Below are 20,288 nucleotides of genomic sequence, written 5' to 3'. Positions count from 1 at the left end.
AAACCTTACTTTGAGTGAGTTTCATTGCTAATATAATTAAAAACAGCATGAACATATTTCAGTCACAGTTCTGACACTCAGAATAGCTGGCCCCTTGAACTATATGCTATGTAATACCCAGGACAATACATTTTATATCTTCTGTCACATGAATATTTTACATAACACATAGTGGGCATTTGATTAAGAAACATTAAATCCTGTTTTAATTAAAAACATATTTCTGAATATGACATTTCTTTACATTTTTTTGCTTTTACTAGGATATCTTCTTACAGCTTCAGTAATTTATAGCCATCACTTTCATGATGCCATTTATGCATATCTGATTGATATTTCCTTTTTGACTGGGGCCATCACATTTATAAGAGTTACCCTCCAGATCTTTTTCATACTTCAGTGCATTAATATATTGTGAACTGCCTATTGAACATTTCTAGTTAAAATGAGTTGGCTTATGCTTGACAAAATTAAGATGTGCTTCATATTCCCCCAAACCACCTCCTTTTGGTTTTGCTTGTTTTTGTTTTTTGTTTTTAAGATCTTGGTATTCATAATTAGATTATATCTTTGAGATCAGTGTTACTTTGCTGCATCTGTGATAAAACTCTCTTACAATTTCTGTTGCTGTATTAAAACACCACTACCATAAGCAACATTGGGAAGAAAAGGTTTATTTCATCTTTCAGGTCACATTCCATCACTGAGGGAAGTCAGAGCAGGACCTGAAAGGAGTAACCTGTAGGCAGGAACTGAAACAGGTTATGGAGGAGTGCCACTTACTGACTTTTACTCCCAAGGTTGCTCAGCCTGCTTCCTTGTACACTGCAGCCCCATCTGCTCAGGAATGGCACTTCCCACAGTTCCCTGGGACCTCCCATACAATCACTAATTAAGGAGATGCACCACAGGCCAGTCTGGTGGGGTATTTTCTCAATTGAGGTTTCCTCTACTCAAACAACTCTAGCTTTTATCAAGTTGAAATAAAATACCCAACACAAACACATCACCAAAAGTGACTTATGGAAGAGTTTATTTTGGCTTCATGTTCCAGAGGTTCCATCATAGTGGGAAGGCATGGCAGCAAGCAGCAGGTTTAGGAAGCCAAAAGCTCACAGGCACAAAGGGGAGAGGGTAAATGGAAAGCGCCACAAGACTTAATCTAAAAGCTGGTTTCCAGTGATATACTTCCAGCTAGGCTGTACCACCTAAACATCTCCAAACAGTACCACCAACCAAGGACCAGCTATTCAGATGCCTAAGACTATAAGGAACATTTTTCATTCAAACCACCACAAGGTCTTTCTGAGTATTTTACGTTAGTGTTCATACCTATAAACATCCCCCTCAGACGTCCTTAGCTATATTACCATTGATCTGGTTAAATTATGCTTTTCATTGTAATCTGATTCTAAGAAAGTTACTAATTTCTTCCCTGAAATTTTTTCCCCTCAGTGACCCACAGGTCATTCAGGTGTTATTATTCAGTCTCTTTATTTGTGTAGTTTCTAAAGTTTTTCTCACTATTGATTACTAATTTTCTTGCCATGTGTTTGGATAAGATACAAGATATTCACAGTATTTGGGAGGCAGAGTCCGAGGCAGGCAGATCTCTGTGAGTTTGAGACCAGCCAGGCCTACAAGAGCTAGTTGCAGGACAGGCTCCAAAGCTACACAGGGAAACCCTTGGGGAAGGGGGGAGCTATGATTTAGATTCTTTGTATTTAGTAAGACATGAGCCTTGATTTGTGGCCTAGATTGTGGTCTGTCTTAGAGGAGGTTTCATGGCCTACTGAAAAGACAGTATATTTTGTATCTGATAAATGGAATGTTATGTGTGTATATGGTTTTAACACTGAGTTTCTTTGAGTTTGAATGGACTATCTAGGAATGAGAGAGGAAGTATTGAAGTTACTCATTGCATCAAGACATACTTGACCTTTTATGTTTGTCATTAGTGTTTGCATTATAAAATTGGGGACCCCAATATTTGTTGTATATATGTTTATAATTGTTATATTTTTCTTAATGAATTGTTCTCTTTATTAATAAGGTATTTTTGTTGTTTGGTTTTGATTTTGCTTTTTCAAGGCAGGGTTTCTCTGTGTAACTTTGTAGACCAGGCTGGCCTCGAACTCACAGAGATCTGCCTGCCTCTGTCTCCCGAGTGCTGGGGTTAAAGGCGTGTGCCACCAACACCCGTGGTTTTCCACCCTTTGATTCTTGGGTTGGATTTAGTTTTTTAGCCTCATCTGTGTGTGTGTGTGTGTGTGTGTGTGTGTGTGTAATGGTAATTTGAAGCTATTTACATCTGAGAAATGTTTACTCATTTCTGTGATTTTTGGAGGGTTGGATTACTTTTCTACATGATTGGATTATTGATTGACCATTGATTTCTCCCCATCAGTATTAAAGGTTTTCTTGTTCAGTGTTGAATAAGATGAATTGCTACCACTTAGTCCTCTCAAGAATTTTTTTTTTCTCATATGCTTATTAGTGAGACATTCTTTTCAGTCTGTAGTATTTCTTTAAGTATTGTGCAGTGCTAGCTTGGTGTTACTGATATGCCTTAATTTGTGCTTTTCTTCAAATGTCCTTATTTATCCATCAACTTTAAAAGATAACTTTGCTGGATATAGTAATCTTGATTGCCTGTTATTTTCAGGGCTAGAAATAAGTCATTCCAGGGTTTCAGGATTGCTGATTTCTGATGTGTTTTGACGTTGTGAATTGATGTCTTTGCTTTATCATTTCTTTGCTGAGTATCTGTGACACTGAATATAGCTAGAGAAAGGCTCTCTGATTGTTTAATAGTTTAAGTGCCTCTTCTGTTTGGATATTAATTTATTTCTCCGGATTTGGGAAATTTGTCATAGTTCCACTAAGTGGATTGTCTATGTCTATAGTGTTTAAGCTTTTATGCTACGGAGTCTCAGGCTTGCTCTGTTGATTGTATTCTACAGTTCTTAGATGTTAGTCTTATTTTTCCCCTTGCTGGTACTTTATCATAAAAGGTACTGAATTCTGTGTGAGTTAAGATATTCAGGTAAGATTTTTCCTCCTGTAGTATATTACATTAATTGATTTTTTTGTGGGTTGAATTTTGTTATCCTTGGATAAATCTTGTTTGGTCTTGATATATAATTGCAATATACTGAATAAATTGGTTTTCTAGTATTTTGTTGATTGTATTTGTATTAATAGGGCTATTGGTCCATGAATTTCATTTCTGGTGGTTTATCTTAGGATAATCACTTTCTCTTGCAACTAATTAAAGAATATTCATGTTCTGTTTTTTTAAATAATTTGTGATTAATTCCTGTTGATAATTTTTAAAGGGATGATATTATAGTTAATCATTGAAGCCATGTGGTTCCGGATTTTTCTTACTGCCAAGTATTTATGATTAGCTAATGCTCATTGCTAGTTGTAGATCTATCTTTTGAGGTTTTTCTGATTCTTTAGTGACTTTTGTTAGTGTGTATTGCTAAAAATGTACCCATGTAACTTTACTTACATGTTTGTTGGCCTAAATTTTTCTTGGTATACTGTCTTGTATTTTTTGTTTGTTTCTATGTTTCCAGTAATAACCCTATTTTCATTTCTGATTTTAGTAACTAGAGTCTTCTCCTTCCCCTAACTTTGACCCCTCCTAAATCTATTTAAAAGTTTCTAGCCCATTGATCTCTTCAAAGAACCAACTTTTAGAGTTGTTGATGTTGTTTTCTATTTTTTATTAATTTTCTGATTTGTAATTCACTATTTTTCTAGCTTTGAGTATAGATTTATTCTTTTCTAGAATTCTTAAAGTTAGCCTTAAAATGGAGCTTACTTGCTTTCGTTGTTCTGTGTTGTGGATGATTGGACTTAGACCCACATGTATGCATGTTCACTTCTATTGAGCTACAGTTGTAGCCCAAAGACCTGTTTGTAGGTGTACACCTGCATAATTCATAATGCTTTTGCTGCGTTGTGTAGGTTTAGTGAGCTAATACATGATATGGTTTGTCCTAGAAACATCCCTTGTACATTTTAAGAGAATGTATTTTGTGCTGTTTTTGGATGTTCTGTTCTTATTTGGTTTAGTTGGCTTATGATGTTATTCAAGTCTTGCTAATCTTTATTTACTTTCATCATTGTTGCTCCTGTACTGCCTCTTTTATACTTAAACATGGTTTTGTGTAATTTGCTTCTTAAAATTTGGGATGCTCATTAGGTAAAGATGTTCATAATTACTTTATCATCTTGATGGATTCCCTCTGTTAATATTTTTGTCTTACAGTCATGTTATTTTCTGAAAATTAAGATAGCTACTCCAGCTATCTTTTTTTTTCTCTTTGCATTGATACATTTTTCAAAACCTTTAGGTTTGTTTTGTTGTTATTTTTGGTTTTTTGAACAGTGCTTTCTCTGCTACCTGGCCTGCCCTTGAACTCTTATGGGTTCAACTGTTATTCCTTCTTCAGCCTTCTAAATAGCTGATACCACAGGCACAGGCATTAGTGTCTTGATAAATGTTCCATCTCTTTATGTTCAAGTATTTGTGTCATTGGTCTTGTGATGGTATCTTGTAGACCGCATCTTGTGTTATTTTGGGGGAGGGGAGTCTCTTAAGAGAGAAAAGGAGAGTTTTTAATTGTTACCAGGGGTTTTAAATAACATCTTAACTTTTTTGATGTTTTTGGAGACAGGGTATAACTATGTAGCTCTTGGCTGTCTTAGAACTCACTAAGTGGGGTCAGGCTGGCCTCTAATTCAGACAGAGATCCACCTGCCTCTGCCTCCCAGTGCTGGGATTAAAAGCTTGTACCACTATACCCAGCACACCTGAAACTTAAACAGTCATGTTTTGTTTCCATTTAACTTTGTTTCAAAGTAAATAAAAATTCCTTTACAGATGTTTCTTATGCATTTGTGATATAAATATATCACAAGAAAGGGAGAAGTTACAAATTAAAGTGGAAACACTATTTGACTTTTGCACTTAGCTGTATATCTTTTGTTGTTCTGTTTTGTTAGTGTTAAAACTTTTATTGTCACCTTGATTTGATCTGTAATCACCTAGGAATTAAATGTCTGAGCATATTTAAGGAAATTTCAAGAGGTAGGAAGACTCACCAGAAATTGGGTAGAAGCCATTCCATAGGCTAGGGAGAGTTCCAGGCGGCATAAAAAGGGGAAGGCATGCTTAGCAACCCCCAACCCTAGCACTTCCTGACTTTAGACATAATGTAGTCAGCTGCCTTCTATTCCTGTTCATGTGACTTTCTTATCTTGATGGACCTTATTCTCAAACAGTGAACCATTAATAAAACCTAGTTCCTTGAGTTGATTCTGTTGGGTATTTTGTTTCATCAGTGACTAAAGAACCTATAATATAACTTTCTCTAGTTATTACATCCAAAAATATTTCTAGGCATTGCCAAGTGGCTCCTGAAATACAGTGTCTCCCCTGAGAACCACTACAAGGTGTGAAGGACCTTGAAGATGACAGGGCATTGCTAACACTGTTAACATTTACAACTGAGTACAAGAGTGTGTTCTACTGTAATGTAATGTATAAAGTACTTAGTGGTAATAGTTGCAGTTTTAAAGTGCTATGGGAATTCTGAGAAGTTGAGTCTAAATGGAAATAGCAAAGAAGGTGTCAGTGAGGAAGAGGTGTTTTAATTGGTGTAATGATCTAAAGAACATTGTGATACAATTCATTTGGTAAGTGTTTGCAAAGCAACTGAAAGAAAGAAAAAAAATCATTGACACTAGATCTCAAAGAAAAGTTGAACATTAAATCATTAGCAGTAAGTAGCAATGTGTTCTTGAGAGATAGTAATTCTTGTTTATGGCATTAGCATGTTCAAATCAAAAAGGAAAGATACTATCCAGGTTTATTTTTTCTTCATTTATAACTTAACTGTTTCAGATTTCTACCAGAAAAATAACCATATCATATATATTTTGTGGATATTTATAGTTTAACTGCTGTTTGAGACTGGTTAAATTCAGTATCAGAAGGCAAGCAGTGAAGAATTATGGCTAAGAAACTGGTGACTGGCTGGAGAGATGGCTCAGCCGTTAAAGGCTAGACTCACAACCAAAAATATAAGAAACTGGTGGCAAGCACTGACACCACATCCACATGTGGTTGTTGTGCGAATTCTAATTGGTATTAATAATAAAAACCTGGAGTCAGATATTGGTGGTGGGGTGGGGGGTAGAATCTGAAAGATCATAGAAGCAAAGCAGCCAGCCACTAGCTCTTAACCACTATTTCAGACCAAAGGGGCGATCCTGTCTTCTGCCTATTCCTCTCTGCCCAGCTGTATGCCTTCCTTCCTCTCTCCACCTCCTTATTGCTAGGATTAAAGGTGTGTACCACCACTGCCTGGCCTCTGTGGCTAACTAGTATGACTAACTTTGCACTCTGATCTTCAGACAAATTTTATTTATTAGATCATAAACAAAATATCACCACATTCGGTATTTTTTCATTGGGGAAATTTTGGTTGTCTTCATTGTTTCTAACTGATAACTAGGGTCTATTCAAATGACTGATTCTAATCTCATCTGGTTGTAAGTTTTGGGTTGGTGTGTGGGTGTGTGTGGGTGTGTTGTGCACGCATGTGATTCCAAAGTTAATGTCTAGTGTCGTCCTCAGTTACTCTGTCTTACTGTCTCCCTGAATACAGACCTTGCTAACTGTCTCATCTGCCTAGCTAGCTTGCGTTAGAAATCACAGTTCTGCCTCCAGAACGCTAGGATTATGGGCAGCTGCCTCACCTGCCTGGTCCTGGGGATAGGAACTGTGGTCCTCAGGATTGCATGGCAAACACTTTATCCACTGAACCATTTTCTCAGCCTCTGATTGTATTCAGTATTTGCTTATGGTTCTCTTATTTTTTTAAGAATATGAGTTACATAGAATACATTGATCTTATAAGTACAGATATGTGCATTTTTGACAAGTTCATATACCTTTCAAGATATAAAACCATCTTTATCACTTTTTTGTTCTTTCATAACTGATTTTCTAGCCATTAGAAACAATTGCTTTTTAGAATCTTTTTCTTGTATTATAGGTAAGCATTCCTTGTTGTAGGATGTTATATAAGTTAAATATATTCTTTTGTTTCTGCCTGCCATCCTTTCATTCATTCATTGAGACAGAATTTGCTGTTGAACCCAAATTGGCCTTAACCTCATGATCTTCCTACCTCAGTTTCTCAAGGGCTATGATTATAGGCATGTATCACCACATCAAACATAATCTGAGTTCTCACTAGACTAATTCATGTTGGTTGTGTCACTGATAACTCATAGTTTTTATGAATATGACCTTGTCCTCATAAATTTTCCCACAGTAAATTTTTGTTCATTTTATCTTTACAGATTTCTGAGAGTTTAATTTTTTTCCCAGTGTAACACTTTGTAAAGCATGAAATACCTGTAACCAGGCAAACAGAGAGAAACAATAAGTTGCCATATGCAAAGGCCATTACATACTGCTCTACGAATGATGCTAGACAGGAATTAATTTTCTAATATTACTGTAAATTGTGATCACATTTTGACTGGTCGGTAAGGATTTAGAGTTAAGCATAATCTTTGTTCTGGATATATGTGCTTATAAAAACATTTTTAATTTTTTTTAGGATTATGTACTGAAGGATTATACCGTGTTAGTGGAAATAAAACCGATCAAGACAACATTCAAAAGCAGTTTGATCAAGGTAATATAATTGCAAAATAAAACTATTGCCTTACTGTTTCCTTATTAGAATTTTATGTTAAGGAACTTTTATTTGAAACTTCTTACACAAATGGATATGGAGAAGAGAGCATTCATTTAAAGGTTTGATTAGAAATATTAAGCAATAATAAGGAAAATACTAGGCCTGTATGAGTTCAAGAACTACGAAGAACTACCAAGGCTGCATAATGAAATTTTGTATCAAAAACAAACAGGAAGGAAGGAAAGAGAAAGAAAATGTTGACTGTTTTACAGTTTCTTAGGAAGGTAAATATTAGGAAATTAGAAGAGGAGGTTTGAAATACTAACTTTTAAAATACATTTAGAATAAAAGAAAGATTTGAGACAGTTAACAGTTGGACTCAGAAAATACAATATTGCATCTATATTTGGATGTGTGAAGGTTGTTAGAAGACAAAAAGAATTTTTTGAAAAGAAAATACTCAGAATTGAAACAGATTATGTTATAGACAACAAAATTTATAGGTGTTCTTTAGAAATGAGAATCTTTTTCATATGCTGAGACTGTGGTGATTAACATAAAACAAACACCTTGAGGTCAGCTATGATATATTATGAACAATTGACTGTTTTTACCCTATTTTATATTTCTAATCCAATAAGCTATTTATAAATAAAAGAATAACAGAACCTATAATGCCAGTGCCAGAATTAAAAAGGCAGTAGGTTTACTTATGATGGATTAGCAACAGTTATATCAGAAGTGGTGCTGTGTAAAAGTGCTTTTTAATGTGACAGATAGCAAGTCTGCACAAGTAAGGAATCCATGCATGATCAAATAGAAAACTAAAAACTGAAAATCAAAGTATTAGTGGTGAAATAAGTGAATATTTTTATAGTCTTTGACTGGAAAAGGCCTAAATATGGTAGCCTAGAAAGCATAAATGAATAACAATGTGTGTGAGAATATAAGAACAAAATGTTCGAGAGTATAGAGTGATACAGATTAAACCTGTAAATATTTGTAATTTACTCAGTCTCTACCAATGACAAGTTTTTATCTTAAGATTGTGTTTCTTATCGGTGAAGGAGATTGTTGGTAATGTAGGCAAACACAATTTGTATATCTGGTATAAGGTACATTTTGAATGACAGTTTAAATATTAAAATTCAGATTCCTTTGTTTTAGAAATTCTACTTTAAGAAATTTGTATTCCAAAAGCCCTCGCATGTGCTTGTTAAAGGCATTTGTTGCAGTATATATAATTTTAAAGAGAAAAGGGAGAACTGCCCGTGTGTTTATGAATGTTGTTTATTGTAGTGAGGTAGAATAATTATTTATGTTTGTTAAAATGGCAAAACATAACTTACTTACTGAGTTATATATTGCTGTGTAAAAGTATGCCATGTTGCCAAAGTACTTTACCATATTTTTAAGAAATACTAGAGAAACTGTTTGTGTTTTATAATGTCAAATTGGTACAATTCTACTTTCAGTGAGGAGGGCAGAGTAATAGTTGGGGCTCTTGGAATCGATTTAGTGGTTTTATTTCTTTAGTCTTGCTATTATCTGTGCCTCAGGCAGGTTAATCTTTCTAGATCTAATTTTTTTATCACACAGTGGAGATGAAAGAATAAATGTAAGGGTAATGAGATAACGCTTGTCCAGTAAGGTGTATAAATGGGTCGTGTTTTCTGTAAGTGACCATAGAAGGGCTCAAAGGAAATATGCTATAAAATATAATAATAACTGTCTCTAATTCATGGGATCATTTTTTCTGATCTGTATTTTCACACTTACATGACTTGTTAATACCAAGTAAACCTTATGATACATCTTTAGCATGTTCCATTCTTGTTCGTGATTTCCGTTTACTGACAAGGTAATTATTTAACATTATTTAAAACATTACAAGAAGAGTTGTTATACATAATTTATTGTTTGTCTTTCTATTTTCTTATGATCTTTTAAATAGTTTGTATATAAACAAGAAATTAAAACAACAGTATTATTAAAATTCTTTAATGTGCTGTATGTGCTGATATATACTGTACAGTGTTTGTGAATAAAAGACTTTTTCTCTGATTTTTATAGTTTGCTGGGCTGTGAGGAAAAGTAATTAATGAAAAATGTCTTTTGGCAGAAAGGTGCCTGTTCAGTTTACCTCTGCAATAAGTTAAAATTTTATTACATAAATTAAATTTTGATTGTCTTATAGATCATAATATCAATCTAGTATCTATGGAAGTGACAGTAAATGCTGTAGCTGGAGCTCTCAAAGCTTTCTTTGCTGATCTGCCAGATCCTTTGATTCCATATTCACTCCACCCAGAGCTATTGGAAGCAGCAAGTAAGCATAAACTTCTTTTGGGGGGTGGTGATGGTGGTTTTTGAATATTGATTGCCAGAATCAACTACATAATAGAATTTATAGTTAATTTATATTAATTTATAGAAAATAGCTCACTTTCTTGAAAGCATCCACCAAATTTAAATAAGATCAGGGTCCCCATGGATGACATTAGGGACTGTAACAGATAATGAGGGGTAGGAGGAGGGTGCACTTTGAGATCAGAAGAGTATTACTGTCCATCTTATTCCAAGACAGATTCATATCTCTCTCTCTCTCTCTCTCTCTCTCTCTCTCTCTCTCTCTCTCTCTCTCTCTCTTTTTCTCCCCCTCTTCCCCTCTCCCCTCTTTGCCCCCATCCCCCAGGCCCCCACATGAAACTAGGTTGGCAGCCAGTAAGTCCTAGGATCCCTGGTCTCCTCCTTTCCCCCATGATCCTGCTTTTCACATGGATGCTAGAATTTGCACTCAGATCCTTGTGCTTGTTTGCACAGGACCTCCTAGATGAGTTAAATGCTCCTAGAAGATAGGGATGTTTTTAATTACTAAGTAATTTGGGGTAGGGAAGTATAATATAAGTCTTCAAGTTCTTTTAAATGAGATTATTTCTTTAGTTTTATTTCAAAAGTTCTCAGTTAGCTTGTTTTCTAATTAAATGCAGTTCTGAGCCAGCAAATTGTCTCTGTAGGTTAGGTAAAGGTGTTTGCTACCAACCCTCACAATCTGAGTTCGATCCCCAAGCACACATGGTGAAAGGAGAGAAACAACTTCAAGTTGTCCTCTGACCTCTATCACATGTTATGGCACATACCTTCTCCTCTACACATATAAATAAGTGAAGAAGTGTAGAAAAGAAAAGTAAATTTAAAAAGAGGTGTAGAGAGATGGCTCACCAGTTAAGAGCACTTCCTGCTCTTGCAGAGGACCTGAGTTCAGTTTGCAACACCCATGCCAGGTAGCTCCAGGTGATCCAACGCCCTCTTGTTTACGACTAAGGCACCTGCACTTGTGAAATATACCCCCTCCCTACAAAGACATACACAAAAATTATATAAAATAAAAATCTGGAAAATAAAATCTCTTTAAAGTAAAATTTTTTGGTTGTGAGCCTAGACTTTTAACAGCTGAGCCATCTCTCCAGCTCTCAGTAAAGTAAAAATTAAAAAAAAAAAAACTTTCAGTATAATTTCACAAGGTATAGTTAGTTGCCTTATGCATATTCCTAGGTGTTATCTCTTGGTCAGAAACACTATCCTTAGAACTTCCTACTTAGAAAATTCCTTTTAAAGGTAAAATGTGGCAAATGAGGATTTTTAGTACTTGATAATTCTACCATGATATAAAGTGAGAGAACAGAAAATAAATCTCTTTTTTTCCCACTAATTGCTATACTTTGTTTTAGTTATTCTATTTTATTATTGCATAAACTTGGAAAATAGCTTCATTAAATGTTTGTAAAATACTGGTAAAGGAAATATTTAGGTAAAGGAATGAGAAGTAAGTATAGTGTGGGTTAGTATGGATTCAGGCCTGCATTGTGCTGTCACTGGTTTTGGAAGTCTTTTGAACCTGAGGGTCATCAAAAGAAAAACTGATGACACATTTAAATAAAAAGTTCAATATTTCAGATATTTCATTGAAAGAATGAAATATCCAGTGATCATTTATTAGTGTTATATGTTATGGCTTTTGTTGTTCAGCTGTAGGACTGAGTAGTTGTTCCCATAAAGCCTGAAAGCTTTACAGTCTATAACAGGACTACTAAAGAGACTAACTAACATATTTGTAAGTTAGGTAATTATAAATCAATTTGTAGTTGTATATATGGAAGAATAATATGCTTCAAAGACAGTCTTAATTTTTGTAGTAAATATTAACTGCTAGTTTGTGTTAGATATTTGAAAGCTTATTCATTTTACACAAAAAAATTTTCTTTTACAGAAATCCCAGATAAAATAGAACGCCTTCATGCCTTGAAAGAAATTGTTAAAAAATTTCATCCTGTAAACTATGATGTATTCAGATATGTGATAACACATCTAAACAGGTACTTGGAAGTAAAACCCACATTGTGTTCCAAACCTATAACCTTCATAAGCTGGATAATTATAACTTCTATTAAGGAAATACAAACTAAGTGCAAGGTTCTGTTTGGAGTCTTTGTAATGGTTGTCTATATTATCTACTTCATATCTATAAAGCTTTATTTTGCACATATAATCAGTGTTTGTTTAGTTATTGTAGTAGGAATTAAACCCAGGGCCTTCCACATACTGGGCAAACACTCTACCACTAACTATACCCAGCTCAACAATATGTTTTTTCTTAGTTTTCTTTATATTTTTTTCTCTTGTGTGGAATCTTAGAATTGTAGTTGAAAAATGACAGTACCCAAAATAACCATATCAACTTATTTAGAGTTGGAGAAATTGGGGTTTGAAGAGAGAAATCATAATAAGTAAAGTACAGCTCTTATGTGGTTCACCTCACCTTGTATATTATACTGTGTTGTATACTTCGAATATTTCATATATGGCAATTTTACTACGAACTGTCCTGTTACCCAAAATATTGGACACTAGTTCTTGTGTTCATAGCTTTTAGTATATTACAGTTGGAATTTACATCCAGTGTCAGGCACTGTAGTATTGATTTAAGACTTGCTCAGACAATAAAGTCAAACAGGTGTCAGTTTGCAATATTGTTATAATTGTAATCTTAGACAAACCCCCCATTTCTCTTTTATAAAATGAGAGAAAATAGCATTTCGTGAAATTTTTCTGAAGAATGAATAGGTGTTTCTGTTTTTGTGCAAAATTTTATTTGCACAAATCCAAAGAAAAAAATCTCTTACCAAGTTTACTTAAAACATATTTAGTGGCAATTTAAAAAATTTTGTAGGGTCATGGTGTGGCTCATTGGTAGAACATTTGCCTAATGTCTGGGAAGCCTTGGGTTTTATCCCTACCACCAGGAAATAAACTGCATTAATCATAGGGTCCAAATGAAGTGTATTTTAATCTGTTGTTCTTCTCTCTCTCTCTTTTTTTTTTTATTTTTTTATTTTTTTTGGTTTTTCCAGACAGGGTTTCTCTGTGGCTTTGGAGGCTGTCCTGGAACTAGCTCATGTAGACCAGGCTGGTCTTGAACTCACAGAAATCCTCCTGCCTCTGCCTTCCGAGTGCTGGGATTAAAGGCGTGCTCCACCAATGCCTGGCTCTAGTCTGTTCTTCCTAAAAGGAGACTATTCACTAATGTTTAAAGTTTTATTATTGCTATCTGCGTGCAATATAAAATTAAACTAGCTTTATAATCCTTCCAGGTCCCCCTTCTAAAAAAACAAAAACAAAAAAAACTGTCAACTTGACAAATCATATTATAGTAAAATGGTAGAATTTTTCCTTTTGAAAAATGATTAATGGTTAGTGTTTTGTTAACAGAATACATGGAAGCTGTAAGCATCATTCAATATAGAGAATGGCAACATATCAGGTTAAATTAAAAATGGGACTTGATTTAAAAGATGATGAAAAAGGACAGGGCAGAACATATTCAAAGAATCAATGCTAGTCCACCTTCAAAGTTATCTTAAGTGCTGTATTCAGGAACTTTGGCTATGTACAATGGAAAATAGCACAGACAAAAGCATGTTTGATATATGAAGAACACAAAGAGGGGGCTTATTTGAACTGACTAAAATAAGAATGGAGAAAATCAAGAGATAGAGAAACAATGCCAGGTCAGATCAACAGTACTGTTCACATTATAACTCATGGACTACCTTAGTCTTAGAAGTTTGTTTCAGAACAGAATAGATAAATCTATTTTACTATACATACTATCCTTTTTTTGCTAGTAGCCTGCACTCTTTTATGGAGAAAGCATTGTGTGGTTTGCATTCTTTGGTCCTGAGAAATACTATAGATAGAGCAGAAGCTATTTGGTTTTAAAAGGAATACTCTACTGCACTGTTCTAGTTTTCTTTTGTATTGTTCTGATAAATGCCATGGCCAGAAGCAGCTTAGAGGAAGAAAGGATTGATTTGGTTTATGCTTCTCAGGTCTATCATTGAAGGTGAAGGCAGGACAGGAGCTGAAGCAGAAACCATGTGGAGGAATGCTCCCTGCTGGCTTGTTCCCTAATTGCTGCTCAGCTAACTTTTTTTATACAGTCCAGCACTCTTTGCCTAGCAACAGTACCACCCACATTGGGCTAGGCCCTACTACATAAATCTTGAAGCAAGAAAATAGCCTACAGAAAAACCCACAAGCCAATCTGTTTGAGACAGTGCCCCAGTTGAGTTTCCCTTAGGTAACTCTAGACTATGTCAAGTTGATAGCTGAAGGTAAGTAGAATCTACTCTGTAACTCAATAGGCTCTTTTGTTGCCACCACCCCCCCCCCCACACACACACACACATATTCTCTCAGTACTAGGGATATAGCAGTGAACAAATGGGACTGGAATTCTAGGAAAAAGACAAATACATGTCATACATCTCTTGGACAGATTGACAACATTTTAAAGTTGTCCTGTAGAATGATTCCTTGATTATATTCTTCCACTCTTCATATCCAATGAGTATCAAGTCTGTTTTTCTAATTATTTTCCCGCTTTCTTTCCTTTACCACAACTTTATTTACTATTTCTCATTCAGGAACTACTAGTGTTAACAGTTCTTTGCCAGTGTTTATTCCTATCCTCCCTTGACTCTAATGCCAACATGATCTTTTTTTTTTCTTTTTTGGTTTTTCGAGACAGGGTTTCTCTGTGTAGCTTTGGAGCCTATCCTGGCACTCACTCTGGAGTCCTGGCTGGCCTCGAACTCACAGAGATCTGTCTGCCTCTGCCTCCCGAGTGCTAGGATTAAAGGTGTGGGCCACCAACACCCAGCCAACATGATCTTTATAAGACATTTTTGTATGAAGATTTTTTTAGTTTTTTTTTTTTTTAATGTTTTGCTTATATATACGTGTCTGTGTTCCACATGTGTTCCTAATGCCTGTGGTGGTCATAAGTGGACAGCAGTTCTTTGCAAGAGCAACATATGCTCTTAACTACTGAGCCATCTCTCCAACCCCAAAGATTTTTCAAGATTAAAATAGTACTTCATCTCTTTAGGACAGATTCTAAACTGATTAACACTAGTAGTTCTAAGTGGTTCCCCATAAACAGCATTTATATTGAGTTAAAATATTAATAGCAGCTATCAGGAGTATCAATTTGTGGCACATCTTAACATGCTGCCAGTAGTTTAAAAGTATGGTATCCAAAACAGCAGACATCTGAGAATTCATGAGGAATTGTATGTTATTAGGCTTCACCACAGACATTATAAATCACAAACTTCAGGTAGTCACCAGCAGTTTGTTTTAACAAACCCTCAGAAGGTACTGGCAAATACTATAGCCACTGTTGTAACGGAGTTTCCCTTCCTATCTACTATTCTTCCCACATCCATTACCTCTGACTTAACCTTAAACTGTAACTTGTCTTTCCCTGGTCAACCTAATGTCTAACAGATACAGTACCTTCAGTTAGACTTCATACTGTATTCATAACTTTGTGGGTAGTTCCAGAGCCAACCTCTTCACTGCTACATAGAAACACCACATTGTATATACTAGCCACCTACTACTTATTAACAAATGGTTGACTTTATTTTGACTGTTCAGTTGAGTCTCTTTTTAACTAGAAATAGTGTGACTTTTTCATCTCAAAACACAATGTTAGGTTACATATTTTACATTAGATGAGTGATTTCTGTGTATGGGAGTTACCTTTGGTTTGTGGATTTTGTTTTTTTATTTGTTTTTTTTGTTGTTGTTGTTGTTATCTTAAAAGATTTTCCTGCTATGCTACAGACTTCTGGACAGTTTTTCTTCCTTTTCCTTCCATAGCTCAGGCTGACCTGGAATTCATTATCCTACTACTTGAGCTTCCTGAGAACTAGGATTGCAGATGTATATTACTATGCCCAGTTTGAAGTGTTTCTTTATATGTAAAGTAACGGTCGAGTAAACTCCTAGCTCATTTAATGTAATAATTTATAGTTTGCAATCCAAGGTTTGCTTCTTACATGTCTTGCTTACTAGGGATAGTCATAGAAGTTTTTGCTCACATAGTTAAAGGACTGGATGAAAGTCATTTAATACACTGACCATTTGTAAATTGATGTTAAATTATGAGAATTTTTAAAGTAGAGTATATTGAATGTTATCTTTGAGATAAAGTTTTAACAGTGCATAAATAATGTTTTTAAAAAAAAATGTTCCTAAGATGGGCATTGGTGATGCATGCCTTTAATCCCAGCATTTGGGAGGCAGAGGCAGGTAGATCTCTGTGAGTTTGAAGCTAGCCTGGTCTACAAAGTGAGTTCTGGGACAGGCTCCAAAGCAATACAGAGAAATCCTGTCTTGAAAAAGAAAAAAAAAAAAAAAACAAATGTTCATGTTGTGCTAGGAGTTGACTTTCTTGAAAATTAAATATTCTTGGCTGGATAGATTATGCTAAATTTTCCAAAGCTGGTTTAAAAGATAACATACCCTGATTTTTGGGTCACTCTGTGTAGCTCTGGCTGTCCTGGAACTAGCTCTATTGACCAGGCTGGCCTCGAGCTCAGAGATCTACCTGCCTCGGTCTCCCAAGTACTCCGATTAAAGGTGTGTGCCACCACCTCCTGGCCCTGATTTATTTCTTAGTCTCCTACAGTAGTTTAAAAATTGGGATCCAGGCCGGGCATTGGTGGGTATGTGCCTTTAATCCCAGCACTCAGGAGGCAGAGGCAGGTGGATCTCTGTGAGTTCGAGGCCAGCCTGGTTTACTGAGTGAGTTCCAGGACAGCTCCAAAACAATACAGAGGAACCCTGTCTCGGAAAAACAGCAACAACAACAACAAAAATGGATCCACAGTTAGAATTTGCTATTTGGAAAGCTGTTAATGTTTGTCACTAAGCCTTTTTAACCCAGAAAAAAAGGATTTTTTTTCAAATTGAAAAAACTTTTATGTGGAAACCTTTAAACCATGGAATGCAGCATCTTTTAGACTGCATAGCATTCTCACAAGGAATAGGTATTCATCGCTCTATTGTTTTAGAATATAATTGAATATAAAATGCTAAGAAAAAAATTAAATTTGAAGATAAAATTAGAATGAATGGTAAACTAGCTTTGTGATTCTGTAATTTCAATGAGTTCTGATTTCTTTTTTTCCTCTCGTTTCATAATTTCAGGGTTAGTCAGCAAAATAAAATCAACCTAATGACAGCAGACAACTTATCCATCTGTTTTTGGCCGACTTTGATGAGACCTGATTTTGAAAATCGGGAGTTTCTATCTACCACTAAAATCCATCAATCTGTCGTTGAAACATTTATTCAACAGTGTCAGTTTTTCTTTTACAATGGAGAAATTGTAGAAACTACGAACACTGTGCCTCCTCCCCCACCTTCAAATCCAGGACAATTGGTGGAATCAATGGTACCACTTCAGTTGCCACCACCATTGCAACCTCAGCTAATTCAACCACAATTGCAGACAGATCCTCTTGGTATTATATAAACAGAATGTGATTGCAAATGACCTGAAATTGGACAAAAGCAAATCTAGACATGCATGTTTCAGGGTTTAGTAGTATATTTCATGTTTCATACAGATAGTCCACAATCAAAATGACAAGACATTTTCTCTTTGAACTATATGGTATTCCCTGTTCACTTACATTACAGATCTAAAACCGTGGTAAGCATGACTGGAAAGGTTTAATTTTTATAAACAAAAAATAGTTATAAAAATGCAAAGCTGCTGCTGCATGCAACCTTATTGCAATCAGTATATCATTCCTGTGGCAATTTCTGTCACATTATATTGTGAATAAAATTTTTCTATAGAAATTAAATGATTTAAAAACTCATATGAAACGTTTAATGCTTTCAGCCTGCTTTATGGCTGGTTTTGTTATTTGATGTGCTAATTTGGGAATTTAATTTACATTCAAGCAGTCTGTAGATAACTAAAGCCCAGTTAAGTATTTTATAATTTCAGGCTACTATGCCATGCTTGGGATGTTGTTTGGAAGAAAGAAAAAACTACATGTAACATATTTCACATTTCTGCACCTTCATCTTCTAAGTAAATCTGTGGATGATTTGATGAGGAGTGAATGAACCTGTTTCTGTTACTCACATACCAAGGACACAGTTTCGGTTTAAATGAGTTGATAATGTGGTGTAAAGGATGGTTGTCACCAACTCATTACTTTATGATCTATAATGAAAAGTACATTTTGTATACGGTTAATTCTGTAAACAGATGCATGTTCAAAAGATCTATGATGGTCTTGTAATCTTAATCTAATATATTTTAGATATTTTAATTTTTCCCTCTTGGGGAATACATTTAGTATAGTGTAGAAAAATACTTCATGACATTTTCATATAAGGTTATATAACTTTTCATACATAAACATGAAATTTGTTGTAGAAAGTTCTTTAAACCAAACATTTAATCTAGGACTTCAATTTAATCTGTTCCTTGAATCTATTTTTATGTGGCCCTTGAGAATATATCCCAAAAAAATCCATTGCTAATATAGCAATAAAAATACTTTGGGTACTGACAGACTCCTTGGAGTATGTATATACTCACAAACTTGTATTCATATTCTTTCTGTGATGTGTTATTCTACAATCCAGATGGCTTTTGCACCATTTTTTAAACCAGTTTACCCCCTCCCCCTTTGATGTTGGTACCAGAGTTGCTATAAATGACTGCTGCTTTAGGGGTTAAATTTTTGTTAGTGAAGATACAACCAGAACACTAAATTATGATAAAACTTTCTGACTGGATAATAGGTAAATTTAGTTGGGCTGTATTCAAAATTATTTTATTACCAAAGCATATCATTTGTTTTACTGGAAAAAGGAAAATGGTTTGCTTTCTACTGCTGAGTCATATTTTGTGTAGTAAAGAAGAAATTCTTTGGTCAATATTGTAATCTTTATATTTCAACGTTAAGGTTTCCTTATTTGTATTATAGTAAATCGATGATTTTGAGATTCAAGGCTCCTAAGAGTTTGATTTGCTCCATTTTGTCTTAAAATAAATATTCTTTCCCAATTGTTGTATCTTAGGTATTGTACTTCCAGTTTCAACCAAGATGTCAACATGAACCAGGCTACTGTTGAAGTACATGTATATTATAAATTATCTTATTTGTGTTATACTCTTACATGTTATTATCTTTTCTAAGAGAACAAAGTCCCTATTATTCCTATTGCAAAGCACACAGGAATTAAGAAAGTACAGTAATTTTTAAAAAAAGAATATCCGGGAAATGTAGTATTCTTAACTTGTTCTATATTACTTATACCTATGTCTATATAGCTTTAATTTATAGCTGTCAGTTTAACATTGGCATGTCTGGCAAAGAAAATTAAACTTTAAGAGTTTTATAAACTGTTTCTAGGTTGCTAAAGAATTTATTTTTCTACTATATATGGTATAGACAAAGCATCAACTATGTACAGGAAAAAAGCCTGAATATTTCTATTGGAAGTAGGCTTAAAAGAGAATTTTCAGAACTGTTCATATCTTTGGTTCATTCTGTCCTAACTTTACTATTGTAATATGTGAGTTCCAGTTTATTTAAGCTATTCTCTTTTATAATGTGTTAATTTAACAGTCATTTACATTTAGAACTATTTTGTTATTAAAATTAGCATTTATAAGTTTCCACATTAACTACCTTAACACCTTTTCCAAAACTGATCTCTTACTTTTCTATGCATTCTATCATTGATTTGACACACTACATAGTGAATCACTTCAATATTCTACATGTGGTTCATTTTACTAGTAGGTTACAGATATTGAAAATTAAAGTATGGTTTAAAGCTCAGTCTGTTACACTGACTTGTGTTTGTTTTTGGCCAAGGGTATAGATATGTTCTTAAATACTAGAAAAGTAATTCTAAGAAGAGAATGACAGCATTCATTTTTTTTTTTTTTTACTTGTAAGTCACTGCAACATTTCACTGTTTAGGGACACATACACGTGTATATGAGACTTAATGAGTTAAAAGAATATGGTAGATAATCTCACAATTATGGGTAAACATAAAGACGTTTCACAATATTTTTAAAAATTGCATCTATACATGTTGCCATTGTTTCATTTAAATTTCAGTGCTTCATCCAGTGTCAGGCTCAATAGTATTTACATAAACATT

The 20,288-nt window shown here is 34.6% G+C and overlaps 1 protein-coding gene across 3 annotated transcripts in view; it reads left to right on the top strand.

Moving 5' to 3' along the window:
* Arhgap5 (Rho GTPase activating protein 5) overlaps positions 1-19,957 on the top strand; it is a 69,657-nt gene extending 49,700 nt beyond the window's left edge. For all 3 annotated transcript variants that reach the window (XM_027416316.2, XM_035445734.1, XM_027416315.2), the window contains exons 4-7: positions 7,650-7,727; positions 9,928-10,059; positions 12,001-12,106; positions 17,292-19,957. In XM_027416316.2, the coding sequence (XP_027272117.1) occupies positions 7,650-7,727; positions 9,928-10,059; positions 12,001-12,106; positions 17,292-17,619 (644 nt within the window). In that variant the 3' untranslated portion in view covers positions 17,620-19,957. The remainder of the gene's footprint in view (positions 1-7,649; positions 7,728-9,927; positions 10,060-12,000; positions 12,107-17,291) is intronic.
* Positions 19,958-20,288: the final 331 nt, after the last annotated feature.

This window comes from Cricetulus griseus, chromosome 5 (genome assembly GCF_003668045.3).
Source record: "Cricetulus griseus strain 17A/GY chromosome 5, alternate assembly CriGri-PICRH-1.0, whole genome shotgun sequence".
Classification (NCBI taxonomy): Eukaryota; Metazoa; Chordata; class Mammalia; order Rodentia; family Cricetidae; genus Cricetulus; species Cricetulus griseus.
The sequence above is the reverse complement of the archived record's forward strand: the minus strand, read 5'-3'. Positions and strand labels throughout refer to the sequence as shown.